This window comes from Oncorhynchus clarkii, chromosome 27, assembly GCF_045791955.1.
Source record: "Oncorhynchus clarkii lewisi isolate Uvic-CL-2024 chromosome 27, UVic_Ocla_1.0, whole genome shotgun sequence".
Lineage (NCBI taxonomy): Eukaryota > Metazoa > Chordata > Actinopteri > Salmoniformes > Salmonidae > Oncorhynchus > Oncorhynchus clarkii.
This window is the reverse complement of record NC_092173.1, coordinates 22,987,449-23,009,391: the sequence shown is the minus strand read 5'-3', so window position 1 is coordinate 23,009,391 and position 21,943 is coordinate 22,987,449. Positions and strand designations below refer to the sequence as shown.

At 43.6% G+C, this 21,943-nt stretch overlaps 1 protein-coding gene across 2 annotated transcripts in view; it reads right to left on the bottom strand.

Annotated features, from left to right (window-relative positions):
- The window catches only part of LOC139386013 (cell adhesion molecule DSCAM-like), a 125,829-nt gene that overhangs the window by 87,588 nt on the left and 16,298 nt on the right, over positions 1–21,943 (bottom strand). For both annotated transcript variants that reach the window (XM_071131343.1, XM_071131344.1), the window contains exons 2-3: positions 19,402–19,719; positions 19,146–19,292 (exon numbers count right to left, since the gene is read on the bottom strand). In XM_071131343.1, the coding sequence (XP_070987444.1) occupies positions 19,146–19,292; positions 19,402–19,719 (465 nt within the window). The remainder of the gene's footprint in view (positions 1–19,145; positions 19,293–19,401; positions 19,720–21,943) is intronic.

The following is a 21,943-nucleotide window of genomic DNA, read 5'->3' as shown; positions in this document are numbered from 1 at the left end:
CTCTGCTCTTGACCATTGTGGAGAGGTTGGAGTCTGTTTGATTGAGTGTTTGGAAAAGTGTCTTTTATACAGGTAAGTAGTTCAAACAGGTGCAGTTAATACAGGTAATTAGTGGAGAACAGGAGGGCTTTTTAAAGAAAAACTAACAGGTCTGTGAGAGCTGGAATTCTTACTGGTTGGTAGGTGATCAAATACTTATGTCATGCAATAAAATGCAAATTCATTACTTAAAAATCATACAAAGTGATTTTCTGGATTTTTGTTTTAGATTCCGTCTCTCACATTTGAAGTGTACCTATGATAAAAATGACAGACCTCTACATGCTTTGTTAGTAGGAAAACCTGCAGAATTGGCAGTGTATCAAATACTTGTTCTCCCCACTTTATATATATATTAGTCACATGAAATGTGCTGTTTTACATAGTAGTACAGCGCCCCTGGAGAAAATTAGGGTTGAGTGTGTTCCTCAAGGGCACATCGACAGATTTTCACCTTGCTGGCTCAGTTATTCGAACCTGCGACCAGTTACTGGCCCATCGCTCTAACCACTTTGATACCTGCCACCCCGTACATGTAGGTGTGGGCCGCCATGCATGTCAAACACATGCAACTTGATGAGTTCCTTCCCTCCATACAGACAGATACACCGCAGCCCTCCCCTCCCTCTGAAGCAGCATGAAAAACATTGTGTAATAGAACGGCCTAATCCATAGTCCTCCTCTCTAGCTGCTATTTGTATTCTGCTGATAAGAGACTAGCTGTCCTGGTTAGCTGCCTGCTCCCTGCTTCCCTGTCTGGCCCCAGAGCAGAGCAGCAGCCAAGGCTGTTCTGTTCCCAGGCTTCCATTACACTACAGTAACACCACAGCAGCCTCGCCCTGCCTCCCCCAATTAAAAGGTGTAACCTTCCACAATCCATCTGCCAGAGGCCCGAGCACAAATGCTGAGGAAAGGAGAGGAGAAAATAACCATTATTACCAGCAGCTAGCTGGAGCTCTGTGTACTGGGAGCCTGATCACCTGCCTCATCCACACACACTGCTTTACTCAATCTTTTTCCTTTCATTTCTCTCACATGCACACACACTCTAACTTTCCTTCTTCTCATGCACACAAATACACACACATGCATCCACATCAGCATTCATGCACAGTTGTACACAACAGGCATCTACTGTAAATAGGCTATGAATGCATATACTATACATATCAAGCCTTTTGTGTTACACAGCATATTCTTGAACAGTGGGGGATATTGAGAATTAGTCACCCTAGCAACAGACTGCAGTTCACTTTGATTTAACCTTCTTGATTCCAATGTTTACGGTACACTTTTCACTACATGATTACTGATTACATTACGTGTGCAGTCCAACTATACTGTCACACCCTGATCAGTTTCACCTGTCCGTGTGCTTGTCTCCACCTCCCTCCAGGTGTTGCCCATCTTCCCCATTATCCCCTGTGTATTTATACCTGTGTTCTCTGTTTGTCTGTTGCCAGTTAGTTTTGTTCATTCATACCTACCAGCGTTTTCCTTGGTCCTGCCTGTTTTTCGACTCCTGTTTTCTAATCCTTCCCGGGTTTTGACCATTCTGCCTGCCCTGACCTTGAGATTGCCTGCCGTTTTGTACCTTACCCCACCATTCTGGATTATTGACCCCTGTCTGCCCTGACCCTGAGACTGCCTGCCGTTCTGGACCCTTTATACCTTCTCATTGACCCCTGCCTGCCTTAACCTGTCGTTTGCCTACCCCTGTTATTAGGAATAAACTTTTGTTTAAATATATAATAATCCTGTATTATCCTGTATTAACAAGAATCACAGCAACAACAAAAAATGCTGTTTAAAAACTTTGTATAGATTATAATATTAACAATACTGTTAACATGTTTTCTTATATTACAGCTGCATTATATTGGATCAGTGGCACTGTTACAAGTCTTGAGAGCAAGGCCCCATTAAAAAAAACTGTCAAAAACGTGTTTTCATTCCAAATGTTCTAGTATAAATCATATCAAATAATAATACATTTTTTTATTCTAAATACAAGATTCTATAGAAGTAACTTCTACAACCAAATACATTTGATTTTGTGCGTTTAAGTTTGTCAATTGAAATCTATTAAGCAAAGGATGATGTCTTTGATAAATACTTCAAATCACTTATACGTACTGTATGTATATAGTGGTATGTCTGCTTTTTTTGCTCTCTTCTATGCATTAACACCTTTGCTACAATCCAGTAGTCCGTTTCTGCAGGTGTCAACTCTGTCCTTTTCAGCATGCATAACGGAACAAATCATCAATTATCAACAAAAACCTCCAGCCAGCACAGAGCCTCTAATTCTCCTTCTGTGTCCACTACGAGGTGTGATAGTGGCGAATGCTCTTTTGTTTTACTGCAGGAGACCTTCTCAAAGAGCATAGCAACAGACCTGTCTTCCCTGTAAAAATAGGATGGGCTTGCATGAAGCAGTCTCAATGCTGGGGGTACAATACACACTTCACTTCATTGACTATGCAGCCCAGCCCTTGAGAGCCCAGCTTTACAAGCAATTTCTTCTTGCATCCTTCTGCAATTTTCACTCTCAGATTTGGAGCCATTTACCTCGCAGTGGCATAAATTTTTCAACCTGCCAGGATGCTGAAATTTCCTTTTTTTTTTACATACATTACTATTGTATCACACTGGTAATGAAATGTTAATGTTATTTGTGCCTGACAGACAGAAAAAGGCCAAAGACAGTGATGGCAGCCATGTTGTAAATACAGGAAGTGTATGTGGAAGTCCCCCAAAAAGTATAAAATAAAAATCAGGGGCATATTTGATTTCTCACTCTATTCTATGGTTAATTTTCTTGCAGCCCTCTGGTATGAGTGGTCTTGGTAAGTGGAATGTGTAGCATGCTTCTCTACATATTGGACTAGCTTTCAGTAGCTGTCCATTAAACCCAAGCACACAGAGCACACACTGGGCTTGGAATACAGGCGCAAGGGCAGAAGAGTCTGAGCCAGAGGCGATTTTAGCATGTAAAACTTGATGGGGTAAACTCATTGGTGTTCTTTAGTAGTTTTAGATGCATGCCAGCAAAGCCTCTACAAAACACAACACTAAACAATACATTCATTGCACTATAACGGATTACAAACGGTGACCACAAACTGTTAGGGTCTACATAAAGCGGTCCCAACAGCAGAGCATTCTTTTCAGCACCATGTAGTGAATCCTTACCACTGCTACACCTGGCTTTCAGGTGAGCCTTGTCTGGAGGCAAACCAGTTCATTCAGCCTCATTTGCTGCCTTTTCAAAAAACATAGCTATTATGGCTGACTTGCTTAAACAAATGATGACGAGCGTATAAGAGGCAATCCATAATTTCGATTAATGAGCGAGCTAGGATGGACGTAGTCAATATAACTATTTGTTATATGAAATTAACATCGAATTCAGAACATGGGTCGTTCTTACAGTATTCTCCCCGTACACCAAGTCAGAACCGTAGGATAAATAAAAGGCGCATATAAGCAGACAATGAAAGCTCTTACAATATTTGATGATCACATAACACTAAAACAGGCTCTAGGCTACATGTGCACCACCAAGGCAGAACAGTCGGCTGGCTACGTTATGAGGGGGAAAGGGACTAAATTATTAGGGTGTGGCACATGGGCTACTAAAAGCTTACAACACAACATACACGTAGTATTACTTTCTTAGCTACAGTATACACATATCTCCCTGGCATATTACATAATTTATGCAGCAGCATAAAATACATTTTTGGAGTAGCCACATTTGCACACTCTTGGCATTCTCTCAACCAGCTTCATGAGGTAGTCACCTGGAATGCATTTCAATTAACAGGTGTGCCTTGCTAAAAGTTAATTTGTGGAATTTATTTCCTTATTAATGTGTTTGAGCCAATCAGTTGTGTTGTGACAAGGTAGGGGTGGTATAAGGAAGATAGCCCATATTATGGCAAGAACAGCTCAAATAAACAAAGAGAAACGATAGTCCATCATTACTTTGAGACATGAAGGTCAGTCAATCCAGAAAATTTCAAGAACTTTTAACGTTTCTTCAAGTGCAGTCGCAAAAACCATTAAGCACTATGATGAAACTGGCTCTCATGGGGACCGCCACAGGAGTGGAAGACCCAGAGTTACCTCTGCTGCAGAGGATACGTTCATTAGAGTTACCAGCCTCAGAAATTGCAGCCCAAATAAATGCTTCACAGAGTTCTAGTAACAGACACATCTCAACATCAACTGTTCAGAGGAGACTGCGTGAATCAGGTCTTCATGGTTGAATTGCTGCAAAGAAACTGCTACTAAAGGACACCAATAAGAAGAAGAGACTTGCTTGGGCCAAGAAACACGAGCAATGGACATTAGACAGGTGGAAATCTGTCCTTTGGTCTGGTGAGTCCAAATTTGAGATTTTTGGTTCCAACCACCATGTCTTGTGAGACGCAGAGTAGGTGAATTGATGATCTTCGCATGTGTGGTTCCCACCGTGAAGCATGGAGGAGGAGATGTGATAGTGTTGGGGTGCTTTGCTGGTGACACTGAGAGTGATTTATTTAGAATTAAAGGCACACTTAACCAGCATGGCTACCACAGCATTCTGCAGTGATACGCCATCCCATTTGGTTTGCGCTTAGTGGAACTATCATTTGATGTCAACAGGACAATGGCCCAAAACACACCTCCAGGCTGTGCAACAAGTGCTCAGCATATGTGGGAACTCCTTCAAGACTGTTGGAAAAGCATTCCTCATGAAGCTGGTTGAGAGAATACCAAGAGTGTGCAAAGCTGTCATCAAGGCAAGGGGTGGCTACTTGGAAGAATCTCAAATAGAAAATATATTTTCATTTCTTTAACACTTTTTTGGTCGCTACATTATTCGATATGTATTATTTCATAGTTTTGATGTCTTCACTATTATTCTACAATGTAGAAAATAGTCCAAATAAAGAAAAAAAAATTGAATGAGTAGGTGTGTGTCACGTTCTGACCTTAGTTATTTTGTTATGTCTTTGTTTTAGTATGGTCAGGGCGTGAGTTGGGTGGGTTGTCTATGTTAGTTTTTCTATGATTTGCTATTTCTGTGTTTGGCCTGGTATGGTTCTCAATCAGAGGCAGCTGTCAATCGTTGTCCCTGATTGAGAACCATATTTAGGGAGCCTGTTTTCTATTGTGTTTTGTGGGTGATTATTTTCTGTGTGTGTTGCACCAGACGTGGCTGTTTCATTTGTTCTCTTTTGTTACTTTGTATTTAGTGTTCATTTCAGTTTATTAAAAGGATGAAGACTTACCATGCTGCGCATTGGTCTGACATTTCTTACTCCTCATCAGAGGAGGACGAAGACAAGCATTACAGAATCACCCACCACCAAAGGACCAAGCAGCGTGGTAACGGGTAGCAGCAGCAGCAGCAGCGATCTCAGGACTCCTGGACATGCAAAGGACCCTGGGCACAGACTGGGGAATATCGCCGCCCCAAGGCAGAGCTGGAGGCAGCGAAAGCTGAGAGGCGGCGGTATGAGGAGGCAGCACGGCAGCGCGGCTGGAAGCCCAAGAGGCAGCCCCAAAAATGTCTTGGTGGGGGGCACAGGTGTGGCGAAGTCAGGTAGGAGACCTGCGCCAACTCCCCGTGCTTACCGTGGAGAGAGAGGGACCGGGCAGGCACCGTGTTATGCTGTGAGGCGCACGGTGTCCCCGGTGCGCAGGCATAGCCCGGTGCGGTACATAGCAGCGCCTCGTATCGGCCGGGCTAGAGTGGGCATCGGGCCAGGTGCCATGAAGCCGGCTCAGCGCATCTGGTCTCCAGTGCGTCTCCTCGGGCGGGGTACATGGCACCAGCCCTACGCATGGTGTCTCCGGTTCGCCAGCACAGCCCAGTGCGGGCTATTCCACCTTGCCACACTGGCCTGGCTACGGGGAGCATTCAGCCTGGTAGGGTTGGGCAGGCTCGGTGCTCGAGAGCTCCAGTACGCCTTCACGGTCCGGTCTATCCGGTGCCACCTCAACGCACCAGCCCTCCGGTGGCAGCCCCCCACACCAGGCTGTCTCTCCGTCTCCTCCCTACAGGTGCTCCCGTCTGTCCAGCGCTGCCAGAGTCTCCCGTCTGTCCTGAGCTGCCAGAGTCTCCCGTCTGTCCTGAGCTGCCAGAGTCTCCCGTCTGTCCGGAGCTGCCAGAGTCTCCCGTCTGTCCGGAGCTGCCAGAGTCTCCCGTCTGTCCGGAGCTGCCAGAGTCTCCCGTCTATACGGAGCTGCCAGAGTCTCCCGTCTGTCCGTGTCCGGAGCTGCCAGAGTCGCCCGTCTGTCCGGAGCTGCCAGAGTCGCCCGTCTGTCCGGAGCTGCCAGAGTCGCCCGTCTGTCCGGAGCTGCCAGAGTCGCCCGTCTGTCCGGAGCTGCCGGAGCCGCTTGTCAGCCAGGAGCCGCCGGAGCCGTCCGTCAGCCAGGAGCCGCCGGAATCGCCCGTCACTCCGGTGCTGCCGGAATCTCCTGTCCATTCGGGACCCATTGCTAGGGTCCCCAGTCCGAGGTCGGCGGTGAGGGTCGCCGCTCGAAAGAGGCCACGGAGGCGGTTGAGGAGGCGGACAAAGACTATGGTGGAGTGGGGTCCACGTCCCGCACCGCAGACAGACACCCACCCAGACCCTCCCCTATAGGTTCAGGTTTTGCGGCCGGAGTCCGCACCTTTGGGGGGGGTACTGTCACGTTCTGACCTTAGTTCTTTTGTTATGTCTTTGTTTTAGTATGGTCAGGGCGTGAGTTGGGTGGGTGTCTATGTTAGTTTTTCTATGATTTGCTATTTCTGTGTTTGGCCTGGTATGGTTCTCAATCAGAGGCAGCTGTCAATTGTTGTCCCTGATTGAGAACCATATTTAGGGAGTCTATTTCTATTGTGTTTCGTGGGTGATTATTTTCTGTTTAGTGTGTGTTGCACCTGACGGAGCTGTTTCGTTTGTTCTCTTTTGTTAATTTGTATTTAGTGTTCAGTTCAGTTTATTAAAAGGATGAACACTTACCACGCTGCGCATTGGTCTGACATTTCTTACTCCTCGTCAGAGGAGGACGAAGACAAGCGTTACAGTGTGTCCAAACTTTTGACTGGTACTGTATATCTGAAATTTTATTTTCAGCATTTCACCAACTTTCCTATAATTATCCTAAAACGGCGTGTGCTCATCAATGTTTCCTTTCACTTATATTTCAATGTCATTTTAAAGAACTCAAAGGACCCTGGGCATGCAAAGGACCCTGCACATGCATGCATCAGTTTCATTTCTCTGTCCTCCCATTTCTTTATCCTCTTTGTCCTCATGCAAAATCCCAAAGTGCCATATCTTTGCTCACAGCTGGCAAGTGTAACTAAAGGATTATGCAAGCAGCTTCATCAAGCAAATAGATTTCTCCCACAGAAGAACTGATAGTTATGCAGCCTATATCTGTCTGCCAGGCACTCACAATAGATGTTTCAAATTATCACTTTTACTTGTTTAATAGTGCATTTCAGAGGGAAAGTGGGAGAGAGAGAAAGAGGTGAGAGAGGAATAGAGTCAGGGAGAGGGGCAAAATAGGAAAATGGTAAACATACACTGAGTGTACAAGACATTAGAAACTCTTTCCATGAGTGATCCCTTATTGATGTATCCTGTTAAATCCACTTAGGAGATAGGTTAAAGAATGATTTTTAAGACTTGAGACAATTGAGACATGGATTGTGTGTGTGCCATTCAGAGGTTGAATGGGCAAGACAAAAGTTGTGCCTTTGAACAGGTTATAGTAGTAGGTGCCAGGTGTGCCAGTTTGAGTGTGTCAAGAACTGCAACACTGCTTGGTTTTTCACGCTCAACACTTTCCCATATGTATCAAGAATGGTCCACCACCCAAAGGACATCCAGCTAACTTGACACAACTGTGGGAAGCAGTGGAGTCAACATGGCCAGCATCCCTGTGGAACGCTTTCAGCACCTTGTTCATGTCCCGAAGAATTGAGGTTGTTCTGAGAGCAAAAAGGGGTGCAACTTAATATTAGGAAGGTGTTCCTTATGTTTATACACTCAGTGTATATACAGTGCATTCGGAAAGTATTCAGACCCCTTGACTTTTTCCACATTTTGTTACATTACAGCCTTATTCTAAAATGGATTTAAAAAATTACAAATCTCATCAATCTACACAAAATACCCCATAATGACAAACCAAAAACAGGTTTATAGAAAAAAATAGAAATACCTTATTAACATAAGTTTTCAGACCCTTATCTATGAGACTCGAAATTGAGCTTAGGTGCATTCTGTTTCCATTGAGCATCTTTGAGATGATTCTACAACTTGATTGGAGTTCACCTCTGGTAACTTCAAGTGATTGGACATGATTTGGTAAGGCACACACCTGTCTGCGTAAGGTCCCACAGTGCATGTCAGAGCAAAAACAAAGCCATGAGATCGAATGACATTGTCCGTGAAGCTCTGAGACAGGATTGTGTCAAATCAAATCAAATGTATTTGTCACATGCGTTGAATATTACAGGTGTAGACCTTACAGGGAAATGCTTACTTACAACAATGTAGTTTTAAGAAAAAATAAGTAAATAGATAAGTGAAAAAGAAAAAAGAACAGTAACAAATAATTAAAGAGCAACAGTAAATAACAATAGCGAGGCTATATATACAGGGGGTACTGGTACAGAGTCAATGTGCTGGGCACCGGTTAGTTGAGGTAATTGAGGTAATATGCACATGTAGGTAGAGTTAAAGTGACTATTCATAGATAATAAACAGAGAGTAGCAGCAGCATAAAAGGGGGGGGCTATGCAAATGGTCTGGTTAGCCATTTGATTAGCTGTTCAGGAGTCTTTTGGCTTAGGGGTAGAAACTGAAGTATTTTGGACCTAGACTTGGCGCTCCGGTATCACTTGCCATGCAGTAGCAGAGAGAACAGTCTATGACATGGGTGGCTAGAGTCCTTGACAATTTTTAGGGCCTTCCTCTGACACCGCCTGGTATGGAGGTTCTGGATGACAGGAAGCTTGGCCCCAGTGATGTACTGGGCCATACGTAGTACTCTCTGTAGTGTCTTGCGGTTGGAGACCGAGCAGTTGCCATACCAGGCAGTGATGCAACCAGTCAGGATGCTCGCGATGGTGCAGCTGTCAAACTTTTTGAAGATCTAGGGAAAGGTACTAAAAGAAGTCTGCAGCATTGAAGTTCCCCAAGAACACAGTAGCTTCCATCCTTCTTAAATGGAAGAAGTTTGGAACCACCAAGACTCTTCCTATAGCTGGACGCCCGGTCTAACTGAGTAATTGGGGGAGAAGGGGCTTGGTCAGGGAGAGCTCCAGAGTTCCTCTGTGGAGATGGGAGAACCATCCAGAAGGACAACCATCTCTGCAGCACTTTATACTTTACAGAATGTCTTTATCAAAACAGCAAAGGGGCTAGGAAGTGACATATGACCACTGTGCCTAGTATCAAATGCCAGCTATTCTAAACCTCTCTTCTACAGAGCTGTCTGACTATTTACCATACAGTACATTGATACTTCAGTCAGTATCCCTCTAGGGAGGACTATTAATTACTATTGATCTGGAAGAGAAAGTTGGGATATGTCCAACACAGTGACAGGACAACATCTGACTTGAAATACTGAGGAAACTGGTGACCCCAAAGCCCCTTTTGAATCAAAGCCGAATAGTTGAGAACCCTCCCAGGCCTTTTTGCTGAGTAAGCATGCGCCACAATTTCAGTTAATTATTCCTGCAAAAAAATTGAGAGCTCTCTCTCTCCTCTCATTTGGGTAGGAAATAGAAATCCTGTAAAAACAGTATGAGAGAGGCTTGGCAATGGCAGTTACTGTACATCCCTACAAGTAGTTATTTACATTACAAATGCAACAGTCCTTTGAAGTAGGCAATAATGTATAATCAAATAGAACGGGAGAAGAGAAGGCATTACTTTATTGCTAGCAAAGGTAAACATAGTACACTATCTTCTTATGAAAGTAGTCAGAGGCTGCTAAATGCTACACAGGCAGGTTCATAAAGCTCCAATTGTAGAGACTCCAGAAGGAATATATCCTTGAGAATGTTTTTTTTAATTGTGATTGGTAGATGAAATTGAGAGAGCTGGAGAATTTGGCTTTGAGAAACAGACAACAATTACACTTGCCCTAGGAGGCCAGGGGAACATGACCAGGTTTCCATGGTAACAAGTACAGCAGAATTTAACAGGAAAATCAATTCAGATTGAGCTTTTTTTATTTATTTAATTTCACTAAGGCTACAATGCATGCTTTTGCTCTAAAACCCTATTTAAATTTTTTTCCAACATCATACCTAATTGTAATGATTGAGGCACTGAACATTTTTCAAACAGCATTAAAAACAACAACAATATCAAACCCTGAAAATGAAATGTGAACGTAGTGCTTTAAAATACATGGATATGTCCTGGTACATGCAGCGGAAATCATCCTCTTGGACCGCAGAAACATCTCTCCCTCTCACTCTTGCTTCTTCCCTCCCTCCTTCCCTTGCTGTCCTCCTTGCTCCATCACAGGGGCAGCAGCAGCTGTATGCAGGTGATAAGACTGTGCAGCAGCAGGAGCTGCTCTGATTGGCTGGCTGAACTCCTACGCGGATGTGAAGATTGCAGGCTGCGTCTGTCAAAAGGTCAGTCTCCACAGCCGCCACCTTGTGACGTCACAGTCAACAACACTATGAAAGGCTCCATAATACCAAAGGAAGACAGGGACAGATAATTGCTTTCCCTTTCACTGCGGTATGCACAAAATGGAAAATGTCAAGAGTGCACCTACCAAGCCCAAGACTGTGCATCTCAAAATAAATCGCATCCCTACTTTACGATCCTCACTTTTGTTATTTCAGGTAAGCTGAATCAGGTTTGTTACATTAGTACATGGCTGGAACAAAATCCTGCACACCCAGTTAGCTATCCAGGCCACCCCTTTTCTAGACCATAAGCATCTTAGTGACAGCCAGGAGAGAGCCACACCTCCACCCTGCTGCCACCAGAAGCACTCAAATGACCTATCCTAGAACAACCCCTAGACCCTACCATGCTACCCAACACCCTAAACCATATCACCATGCTAACACTAATTGCTATTCTCTCCTGATGAGAAACTGTCTGACGGTCCGTCCGTCCTGGATGGATAGATAACAATGCCCACAAACCCACCACACACCGCAGGTCTGATACTCACATTCAAGGGAGACATACTGTAGTGTAGACTGAAGGGGGAAGGAGTGGTCAAAGACATGCCACTGGTGCTCTTTGTCCATGTTCCTAGTGTTAGAGTTAAGGAAGAAGGGAGAAGGGGAAGAAGAAGAAGGAATTGGCCATATACGGCTGTAGAAAAGGGGCCAATGGCGGTTGATGTTTCATCCATCGAAACAGAGATGGAAGGTCACCTTAAAATGATAATACTGTCAGGGAGCAGTGGTGAGGAGCACTGGTACACTGTAGACACACTGTATATTAACACTAATAACAGATTTGTATCAAATATTTTTTTAATATGCATGATTCAAGCTCAGCTTTGTTTGAATACAAATATGATATCCACCAACAACACCAAAACTGCAATGACATTTGATGTCTGAGATGAGTTCTTTGTTACACAAGAAGCAGTTTCCCTCCACTTGATTAGTTTACTTCAGTGTCTTCAATGTCTTAACTGTTTCCAATCAGCGTTAATGCCCCAAGTATGGGCAGAATGGCTCACGGCTTTCGTGTGAAAGTTTAATGGACTAAATGCGATTTACTGTATTTTTCTAGATTGACCACCCTGAGAGGAAGATGCATTCATCTTAAATTGAAAGGATGAAGGAGAGAAAATAAAATCCCATTGGTCAGTCAGTGGGTGCTTTAGTTTCTTTAAGTGCATTTTTCAAGGCTTTTAAGATGGGATCAGACACTGTTGCATTCTGGGAGGTTGATTGAATATCAATTGGCCTCTGTTCTCTGTGTTTATCCTGTGTTCCAGACCATATGAGAGGCGCCAACCACAACCCTCGCCACCTGCCACCAATACACCCCGACCAGGGGAAGCCTGCCCCACTGCACCATGGGTAAACACAACCTCAAATCTAGGAGTGGTTTATAAACAGAAATTAATTGGTTGGGCTGCCCGTAATTATCTCACGCCGTGCTTATTACTAATCTGTTTCTTGGCCAGCTGCCATTATGTAGGCTGGCCTGGGTCCAGTCCAATAGTACAGCAGTGTAATCCATAAGCACTGGAAAGGCCCATTCCAGTTCCGACGACTGATACCAAAATGCAAAATACCATAAACCCATCACTGCTTATTAAAGATTAAACCATACTTAGTACCCATCGCTCCACAGATCCCCACCTAATCATTTTCATCCTAAGCGGCCTAATGGCTGCCATATTGCTCTTATTTATCAGTAAACTGTGATGTAAGAACGCCTGCTAGGAGCTCTAACTGTGATGTTAGAACGCCTGCTCAGAGCTCTAACTGTGATGTAAGAACGCCTGCTCAGAGCTCTAACTGTGATGTAAGAACGCCTGCTCAGAGCTTTGACTGTGATGTAAGAACGCCTGCTCAGGGCTCTAACTGTGATGTAAGAAAGCCTGCTCAGAGCTTTGACTGTGATGTAAGAACGCCTGCTCAGAACTCTAACTGTGATGTAAGAACGCCTGCTCGGAGCTTTGACTGTGATGTAAGAACGCCTGCTCAGAGCTCTAACTGTGATGTAAGAACGCCTGCTCAGAGCTTTGACTGTGATGTAAGAACGCCTGCTCAGAGCTCTAACTGTGATGTAAGAACGCCTGCTCAGAACTCTAACTGTGATGTAAGAACGCCTGCTCAGAGCTCTAACTGTGATGTAAGAACGCCTGCTCAGAGCTTTGACTGGGATGTAAGAACGCCAACTCAGAGCTCTAACTGTGATGTAAGAACACCTGCTCAGAGCTTTGACTGTGATGTAATAATGCCTGCTCAGAGCTATAACTGTGATGTAAGAACGCCTGCTCAGAGCTCTAACTGTGATGTAAGAACGCCTGCTCAGAGCTTTGACTGTGATGTAAGAACGCCTGCTCAGAGCTATAACTGTGATGTAAGAACGCCTGCTCAGAGCTTTGACTGTGATGTAAGAACGCCTGTTCAGAGCTCTAACTGTGATGTAAGAACGCCTGCTCAGAGCTCTAACTGTGATGTAAGAACGCCTGCTCAGAGCTTTGACTGTGATGTAAGAACGCCTGCTCAGAGCTTTGACTGTGATGTAAGAACGCCTGCTCAGAGCTTTGACTGTGATGTAAGAACGCCTGCTCAGAGCTCTAACTGTGATGTAATAACGCCTGCTCAGAGCTATAACTGTGATGTAAGAACGCCTGCTCAGAGCTTTGACTGTGATGTAAGAACGCCTGCTCAGAGCTCTAACTGTGATGTAAGAACGCCTGCTCAGAGCTTTGACTGTGATGTAAGAACGCCTGCTCAGAGCTATAACTGTGATGTAAGAACGCCTGCTCAGAGCTTTGACTGTGATGTAAGAACGCCTGTTCAGAGCTCTAACTGTGATGTAAGAACGCCTGCTCAGAGCTATAACTGTGATGTAAGAACGCCAACTCAGAGCTTTGACTGTGATGTAAGAACGCCTGCTCAGAGCTTTGACTGTGATGTAAGAACGCCTGCTCAGAGCTTTGACTGTGATGTAAGAACGCCTGCTCAGAGCTCTAACTGTGATGTAAGAACGCCTGCTCAGAGCTTTGACTGTGATGTAAGAACGCCTGCTCAGAGCTCTAACTGTGATGTAAGAACACCTGCTCAGAGCTTTGACTGGGATGTAAGAACGCCTGCTCAGAGCTCTAACTATGATCAACAGTTGTTGTTTTCTATAGCTCTGCTAGGCTGGGTGACAGGCAGGCACTGTATCAGAAGGAAATCTGGTGCTCGGCCTCTCCAATAGAACATTGCTATACTATTGTAATACTGCAGTAATACTCTGACTACTTAATTTATACTGTACATCCCTACTAAAAGAGATGAGTGCACCTCATACAATTGATGTTTTACTCATGTTGTACAATGTAAAAATAGACAAACAATTCTATCCCTCCCTCCATGGTTGGTGTCACTTCAAATTGAAGTCACTGAATTCAGGAAGTGATCTGAATTTTTTATTTAAAAAATTTAACAACTGAAATGAATAGCTTCTCCTGTCCAGTTTATTCAGAAGTCATGAAAATAGTTGCACTTTTCTCAATTATTGAATTGGAAATGTAGCTTAATTTATGAATTGACCGATTTCAATTTGAATTGACCCCAACACTGCCTCCCTCCCTCTGTCCCACATCACAGAAAAGCTGAGGACTTCAAATATCAGACATCAATAGCAACGACCGTTGGTTACTCGTTTACTCCAACATGCCATCTTCACATATGAATGAAATAGAAGAACAAAATGTCTTCTATGGTTCATATCGAGGGCTGAGTTGTGTGAACAATATGTTTTCAACATGAAATGAAAACCCAGCAGTGCGGTTCTCAAGAGTTCATATGGCCATATAACAAAAATATCACTGTGTTGATGTACATTTAGATCAACAACTACCCCTACACACCATCTCCTCTGCACACACTACTCACATAGAAAAGGGTCCATTCTCCCCTCACCCCAATTCCACAAACTCCCCTTCAAACAGCATTCATGCTGCAAATGCACAAATGCATCCTTCAGCTCATGTTCCCATAATTCTCTCTGGCAGCTGCGTGATTAATGCACACAAGTATCGATAGTTCTGGATTGTATCCTTCTCCACACACGCACACACTCACAGTCGTGCACACACTCCCAATACCCCATCTCCCCAGCTTTCTAGCAGCTGTGCATGAGTAGACTATGAACTGGGATCTAGTGAAAGATGAGGGTCAGCATTTCAGTTGCTGCTGCTCTGGGTGGAGCAGGAGTAAAATGATGTGCTGTGTTGTTTCATAAGGCTTTACTGCAGGGTGGGAGGAATAGCACACGCAGGCACACACACACACACACACACACACACACACACACACACACACACACACACACACACACACACACACACACACACACACACACACACACACACACACACACACAAACACACACACACACACACAGACACACACACAGACACTAGCCCAGGGATGCCTCGTAATCGTTCTGTGGTTAGATAGAGATCATGCTCTCCCTCTTTCTGAGAAAGAGAGAGAGAGAGAGATAACAATGCGGCCCATGCAATGCAGTGTGGACGCCTATGTTTACCAAGGAAAGCTTCAGCCTCGCCCACTCACCTCTCCATTGTCTTCTTCCCCCTCGGTAAGAGCTTCTTTCTGCCCTCTTTTCAAGGTTGGCCTGACTTTGGGTTGGTTCCGGGGTAATTTAACTGTCCTGTCTCGGCCTGCCTGTAGGTGCCCTCTGTCAATCCCAGTGAAAAATGGGGAGGCGTCATGAAGCTGACTAGATAAATCCCTGCTGTGTGATGATGGCTTCCTTCCTTCCCTACTCTAGCTCCTGTAAGGGCATCCCAGACATTATGGAGATTGGCTGGTTAAGACACTGATGCTATTAGCAGGCAAACTCCTTGATAAGCTTTGATTAGCACTACTCAAGTACCTTGAATGAGGGTGAGTGGCATCAAGAGCAGGAGGAGAGATTGCAGTGGCATTTAAACAGTTAGTGTAAAGTACACAGTTGTGAAGCAGCCCACATAAATGTGGCTGAAAAATGTTTCCAGGGGCTCTGGTAATGCTCAGAACATTAGATGGTACATTTGCATAAACCAAATAGAAAACAGTGTTTTGCAGCCAGCAGGAAATTGACTTGGGCCTTCTGCCAAGTGTTACGCAATGGAGGATGGCAGGCTGGCAGTCAAGGCCAGTAAATGATGAACGTGAAGAAGACTCACTGATCATCCAGGATAGAGACTTTATGACTGCATCAGTAGAATCGTAAGGCCCTTTTCTCTGGCCACTACGACCCTTATAGAAGGTCAAATCCAGAAGATTATACAGTACATACTGTATGACTGCATTTAATACCATTATGGTATTGTACCAACACTAAGAAATAGGAAAGCTGCTCAGTATACAATGCATTCACCAATACATGTAATAACAAATGCCTTTCAACAACATTCCTTATAAGTGAGGAAGGGAAAGAGGTGATGAGAAGGAGAGAGAGAAGGAGAGAGGAGAGAGAAGGAGAGGGAGAAGACAGAAGAGAGAAGGAGAGGGCGAAAAAGTGAGGCGAGAGGAGAGGGAAAAAGAGGAGAGAGAAGGAAAAGGAGAAAGAGAGGAGAGAGGAGGAGGGAGAGGCTTACAGTCATCCTTCCCCTCCAGCATTGCAGTAAGCCTGTGCCTTAATGCTTGAGAAAAGCTTTCCTTGCACCATCTCCAGCTTAATCTTCAGCTTGAAAAGATGAAAGGCACGTGTGTTTGTTCTAATGAGAAAGCACTATCTCCAGCAAGAGTAGACAGACACTGGCCGTCATGCTCATACACAGGCCTTGTACCTGTCTGTTGGTCTGTCTGTCTGGGGCAATGTGATCTACCAGGCTACAAACTTGGTGCAAAAAGGTCTGATGCAGCAGCACTATGGAAACATCCTGACACTTAAATGAACATTTAAATATGTGCAACTGTTTGCGAACGCCAGCAAACTACATATGTAAGATACTGTATACACAATACGCCATTCGCTCAAGACAAAGTCCCACCTCACATGGATGAATACAAGTTTCCTAGTAGGTGCAGAGTGTAGCATCATTGGAGAAGACTGAAACCCAGAGGACCAATGCAGGGCCATGCAGAGACGTGCTCTGAATGAGACAGGTTCACTGTGCAGCAAACCCCACCTCTACTTCATCCAGCAAAACAAAGAGTAAGAGTGTGAGAGAAGAGAGGAAGAATAAGTTATTGTATAACCATAGGACTGGAATACAAACCTGTATGCATCCCTTAGAGAGCTAGTTTTGATCAGCCTTTCTCCCATCAAGGCCCCCTCATTAAATTGGATCACATGTGAAAGGTGAGAGACAAAGGCAAAGCAGATGCGGAAGACAAAAAGATGTGCCATCCAGCCCATCCCATATTCAACAACCCCACCACTTGATACACACACATAAAACAGCTGGAGATGCATTAGGCGTCCCATATAAAAGCTGGAGACGCATTAGGCGTCCCATATAAAAGGCAGCCGCGCTGCAAGCTCCACTCCTCTGCTTTGTTCTCTTTCATCTCCCTATTAGCTCTGTCAATTGTTTATCAAAAGCAGAGGGGAGCCGAGCGGCTGCCGTGAATTTGAAAAGCTGCACAGTGAGGTACATTTTAAAATGCATGACAGGTTAATGGTAAGTTAGTGGCAACATTAGGGCTTGTGAGTTGCGGTGCTCATTCAGACTGAAAACAGGGCCACTTCAAATGACTACTAAGCAGTCCTTATTTTAAGAGGTCATTCATATTGTAATTAACTTTTCAATCACAGTTGATTAATTAAAACCAGCCCTAGTCTGTAATTATACATATCTTTTCCCCTGATATGAATCACTGGAAATTCAAAGGCTTCAGACGAGACGCAATGCAAACCAGTCGCTTGTACATATTAAAATATGATTTTTAAGATATATAGGATAACACTTCATGCTAAGGTGTCTACTTTAAATGGATTTTATGAAACATTAATCCATAAAATACATATAGTACCAGTCAAAAACCTTAGATTAATCATTTAGCACAGCAGTTGGATAGCTTTATTTTGTGTCAACCGAGACCAAGTCTTCTTTCATTAAAAATGTAAAGTGCAGGGCTGGCAACCCTCAGAGAAGAATAGGTTGGGTCAATCTGCTTTGTTTCCAGGCCTGGTTGATAACCGTACGCTAACATATATACAAACATATACACACACACAACCTGGGATCAAACCCCTGGTAAAGAAATAAAACAAACACCTTTAATGCCCATTGTAACCCCTGCTCATGCCGTAAACACACCCTCTCCATAACAGTGTAAGGTGCATTTGCTCATGCATCAGGACATCATAAAATATTTAGCAGGGAAAGAGCACTGATTCTGACCATGCTGATGATGCTTCTGACAGGCCTCGTGTGGAATAAACAGGGACAATCCCATCTAGATTGTTTGTAATGCATGTAAAAGCACTCCTAAGAACTGGGTAATGATAAAACACATTATTCACCTTTACAATACCCTGGCTGTTGTAAAAGTTGAACAAATTAAAATAAAGCTTCCATAGGAATACAATACTGCATGACCTAAACTCACTTAAAAAAAAACACTAGCTATTACACATCTGCCCTATGTTATATAGTTAAGTACATAATTTAAACAAGAGAATTCCACTTCCCATACTACTCTACTTTTCAAGGCTATGAATGTGACACAGTAAAAAGTGATAACTTCTAGGTTTCACAGAGGCTAGCATCTTTTTCACTCGTCTGAATCTGCAAAACTCATGTGCAGTCATTATAGATCATATAATATCTCCTTACAGCAGCAGAAACAGTGATACCTCGACTAGCAACCAGTACACACAGACATGGATCAGAGAAGGGATCTTCGTGCTTGAGCAGACACATTTAACATGTTACTAAAACATGTCCCACAATTCGCCCTCTGTCAAATGGCTTGAGGTGCGTGCTTGTCTATAGTTTTTCTAAATGCACCATATAAAGCAAAATTGCCCATGGGGTGGGCATCAATTGAACGTTTAATGTACAATATCAACCTGTGCAATGAATGATTCCAATCGAGGGGGTCGGGGGTGGGTCAAAATGACAGACAGACATCAGCCTTGCTATTACTGTTGGAGGACAAGATTCCATGGAGCTTCAGTAATGGCTGACTGAGACCACAAGCAGGTAAGTCACAGAGAGACACAACAGTGGCCCAAGTACAAAGAGCAAACCAGGGAAGGCTTCACATGTAGAAACCTTTGGATCCATAGCACTGTCTGTGTAAACAAATCTTGTTTTGTTAGCTACACCTAAGAATCCCTCTTCTGAACTTGTAATCCAATAGCTGATTTGAAGAGTCAAAGCAAGGAATTGAACAAAATTCTGACCAAGATATAAGAATATTGTCTTACCTGAGGATAGTGAGACTGTGTCTTTCTCCCACGATACAACAGTGACGTAAGCCTCCACGGAGGCAGGGATAATGCACTTGAAGACCGCTACATTGCCTCTCATGGCTTTCTGGTCCTCCACCCGAACGGTGTAGGGTTCCCGAAATACTGAGGATAGCAAGGGGGGTGGCATTTGGCAAAAGCAAATTAAATACATACTGTACAAGCAGAAATTAAGGAATGAAAACAACATTTACTATTTAAAAGAAGCACTTACCGGCCTTAATGTGGACATCTTGACTTCTTATTTTTCCTGAAGGATTTTCAGCTGTGCAATAGTAGGTATTGTCATGTATTAGCTTACTAAAGCTGGAGGGGAGGAAGTTAAAGATCTGGAGGGTGCCATTGGGGTGCACGTGGCGGATCCCGGGCACATCGTAGATCTCCTCTTCGGTGGCCAGATACCAGCGCAGCGAGGCGGGGGGCACCCCTGCAGCGGGACAGGGCACCAGGGTCCCTGTGGTGCTGGCAAACACTACCTCTTGCAAAGATGCATTGACAAAATATAAGCTGGAACGTAGATCTTCACTAAAAACTGCAAGAGAGGAGAACAAAGAGAACAACATTTTTTGATGACATGACAACTGACTGACTTGGTATACATAAGGCGCAGGATCTTAATTTGATCACACTTTGTTGCTGCAAATTTTCCTGCTGAGAAAATGCAGATCAGCTTAATGATTTACATAAATTCACTGAAAACCTGCACTAACACACAGTTATATTAACAGTATTACACTTTTCATGTAGCCTCATTTTAGCCAGCTAATAGCCTAACCACTGATCAAGCAACATTATGGACTCAAATTTTAAATCCTGTTGCTGCAGGATTTTGTCACGACTTCCGGCTAAGTCAGATCCTCTCCTTGTTCGGGTGGCGTTCAGCGATCGACGTCACCGGCTTTCTAGCCACCGCCGCTCCATTTTTCATATGTCCATTTGTTTTGTCTTGTTCCATACACACCTGGTTTTCATTCCCCAATCAATCTACATGTATTTAGTCCTCTGTTCCCCATCATGTCTTTGTGTGTAATTGTTCATTGTTAACGGTGTATGTTCACGTGCAATACTTTTTTTTTTCAATAGTTTATGTTCCGTGTTTTGGGGAACATTTTTTGTGCCTATTTTTGTACGGAATAAAAGTGTGCCTGTTTACTCTACTCTACTCTACTTGCTGCGACAATACTGGTCAAATTAAGATCCAATATACAGTACAAATCAAAAGTTTGGATACACCTACTCATAAGAGTTTTTCTTTATTTTGACTATTTTCTACATTGTAGAATAACAGTGAAGATATTAAAACTATGAAATAACACATATGGAATAATGTAGTAAACAAAAAAGTGTTAAACAAAACTACATTTATATTATATATGAGATTCTTTAATGTAGCTTGATGACAGCTTTGCACACTTTTGGCATTCTCTCAACCTGCTTCATGAGGAATGCTTTTCCAACAGTCTTGAAGGAGTTCCCACATATGCTGAGCACTTGTTGGTTGCTTTTTCTTCACTCTGCGGTCCAAATTATCCTAAAGCATCTCAATTGGGTTGAGGTCAGGTGATTGTGGAGGCCAGGTCATCTGATTCAGCACTTCATCACTCTCCTTCTTGGTCAAATAGCCCTTACACAGCCTGGAGGTGTGTTTTGGGTCGTTGTCCTGTTGAAAAGCAAATGATAGTCCCACTAAGTGCAAACCAGATGGGATGGCATATCGCTGCAGAATGCTGTGTTATCCATGCTGGTTAAGTGTGCCTTGAATTCTCAATAAATCAGAGACACCAGCAAAGCACCACCACACCATCACACCTCCTCCTCCATGCTTCTTGGTGGGAACCACATATGCAGAGATCATCCGTTCACCTACTCTGCGTCTCACAACGACACAGCGTTTGGAACCAAACATCTAAAATTTGGACTCATCAGACCAAAGGACAGATTTCCACCAGTCCATTGCTCGTGTTTCTTGGACCAAGCAAGTCTCTTCTTCTTATTAATGTCCTTTCGTAGTGGTTTCTTTGCAGTAATTCAACCATGAAGACCTGATTCACACAGTCTCCTCTGAACAGTTGATGTTAAGATGTGTCTGTTACTTGAACTCTGTGAAGCATTTATTTGGGCTGCAATCTAAGGTGCAGTTAACTCTACTGAACTTGTTCTCTGCAGCAGCGGTAACTCTGGGTCTTCCTTTCCTGTGGCGGTCCTCAAGAGAGCCAGTTTCATCATAGCGCATGATGGTGTTTGCGACTGCACTTGAAGAAACATTCGAAGTTCTTCAAATTTTCCGGATTGACTGACCTTCATGTCTTATATATATATTATATACACCTGCTAATTGAAATGCATTCCAGGTGGCTACCTCATGAAGCTGGTTGAGAGAATGCCAAGAGTGTGCAAAGCTGGCATCAAGGCAAAGGGTGGCTACTTTGAAGAATCTCAAATATATTTCGATTTGTTTAACACTTTTTTTGGTTACTACATGATTCCATATGTGTTATTTCATAGTTTGGATGTCTTCACTATTATTCCACAATGTATAAAATAGTAAGAATAAATAAAAACCCTCGAATGAGTAGGTGTGTCCAAAGTTTTGACTGGTATTATATGCATGTTTACTTGTAAATACATCAGGATAGTTATTTACTTGGCCATGATGAAACCAATAAATGCTTTTGTTATGAACCTGATGTTTACAGTGTCTTTAATATGGACCTTTTTAGTCATCCTCTAATCCTTGATACTGCTTAAATCACATT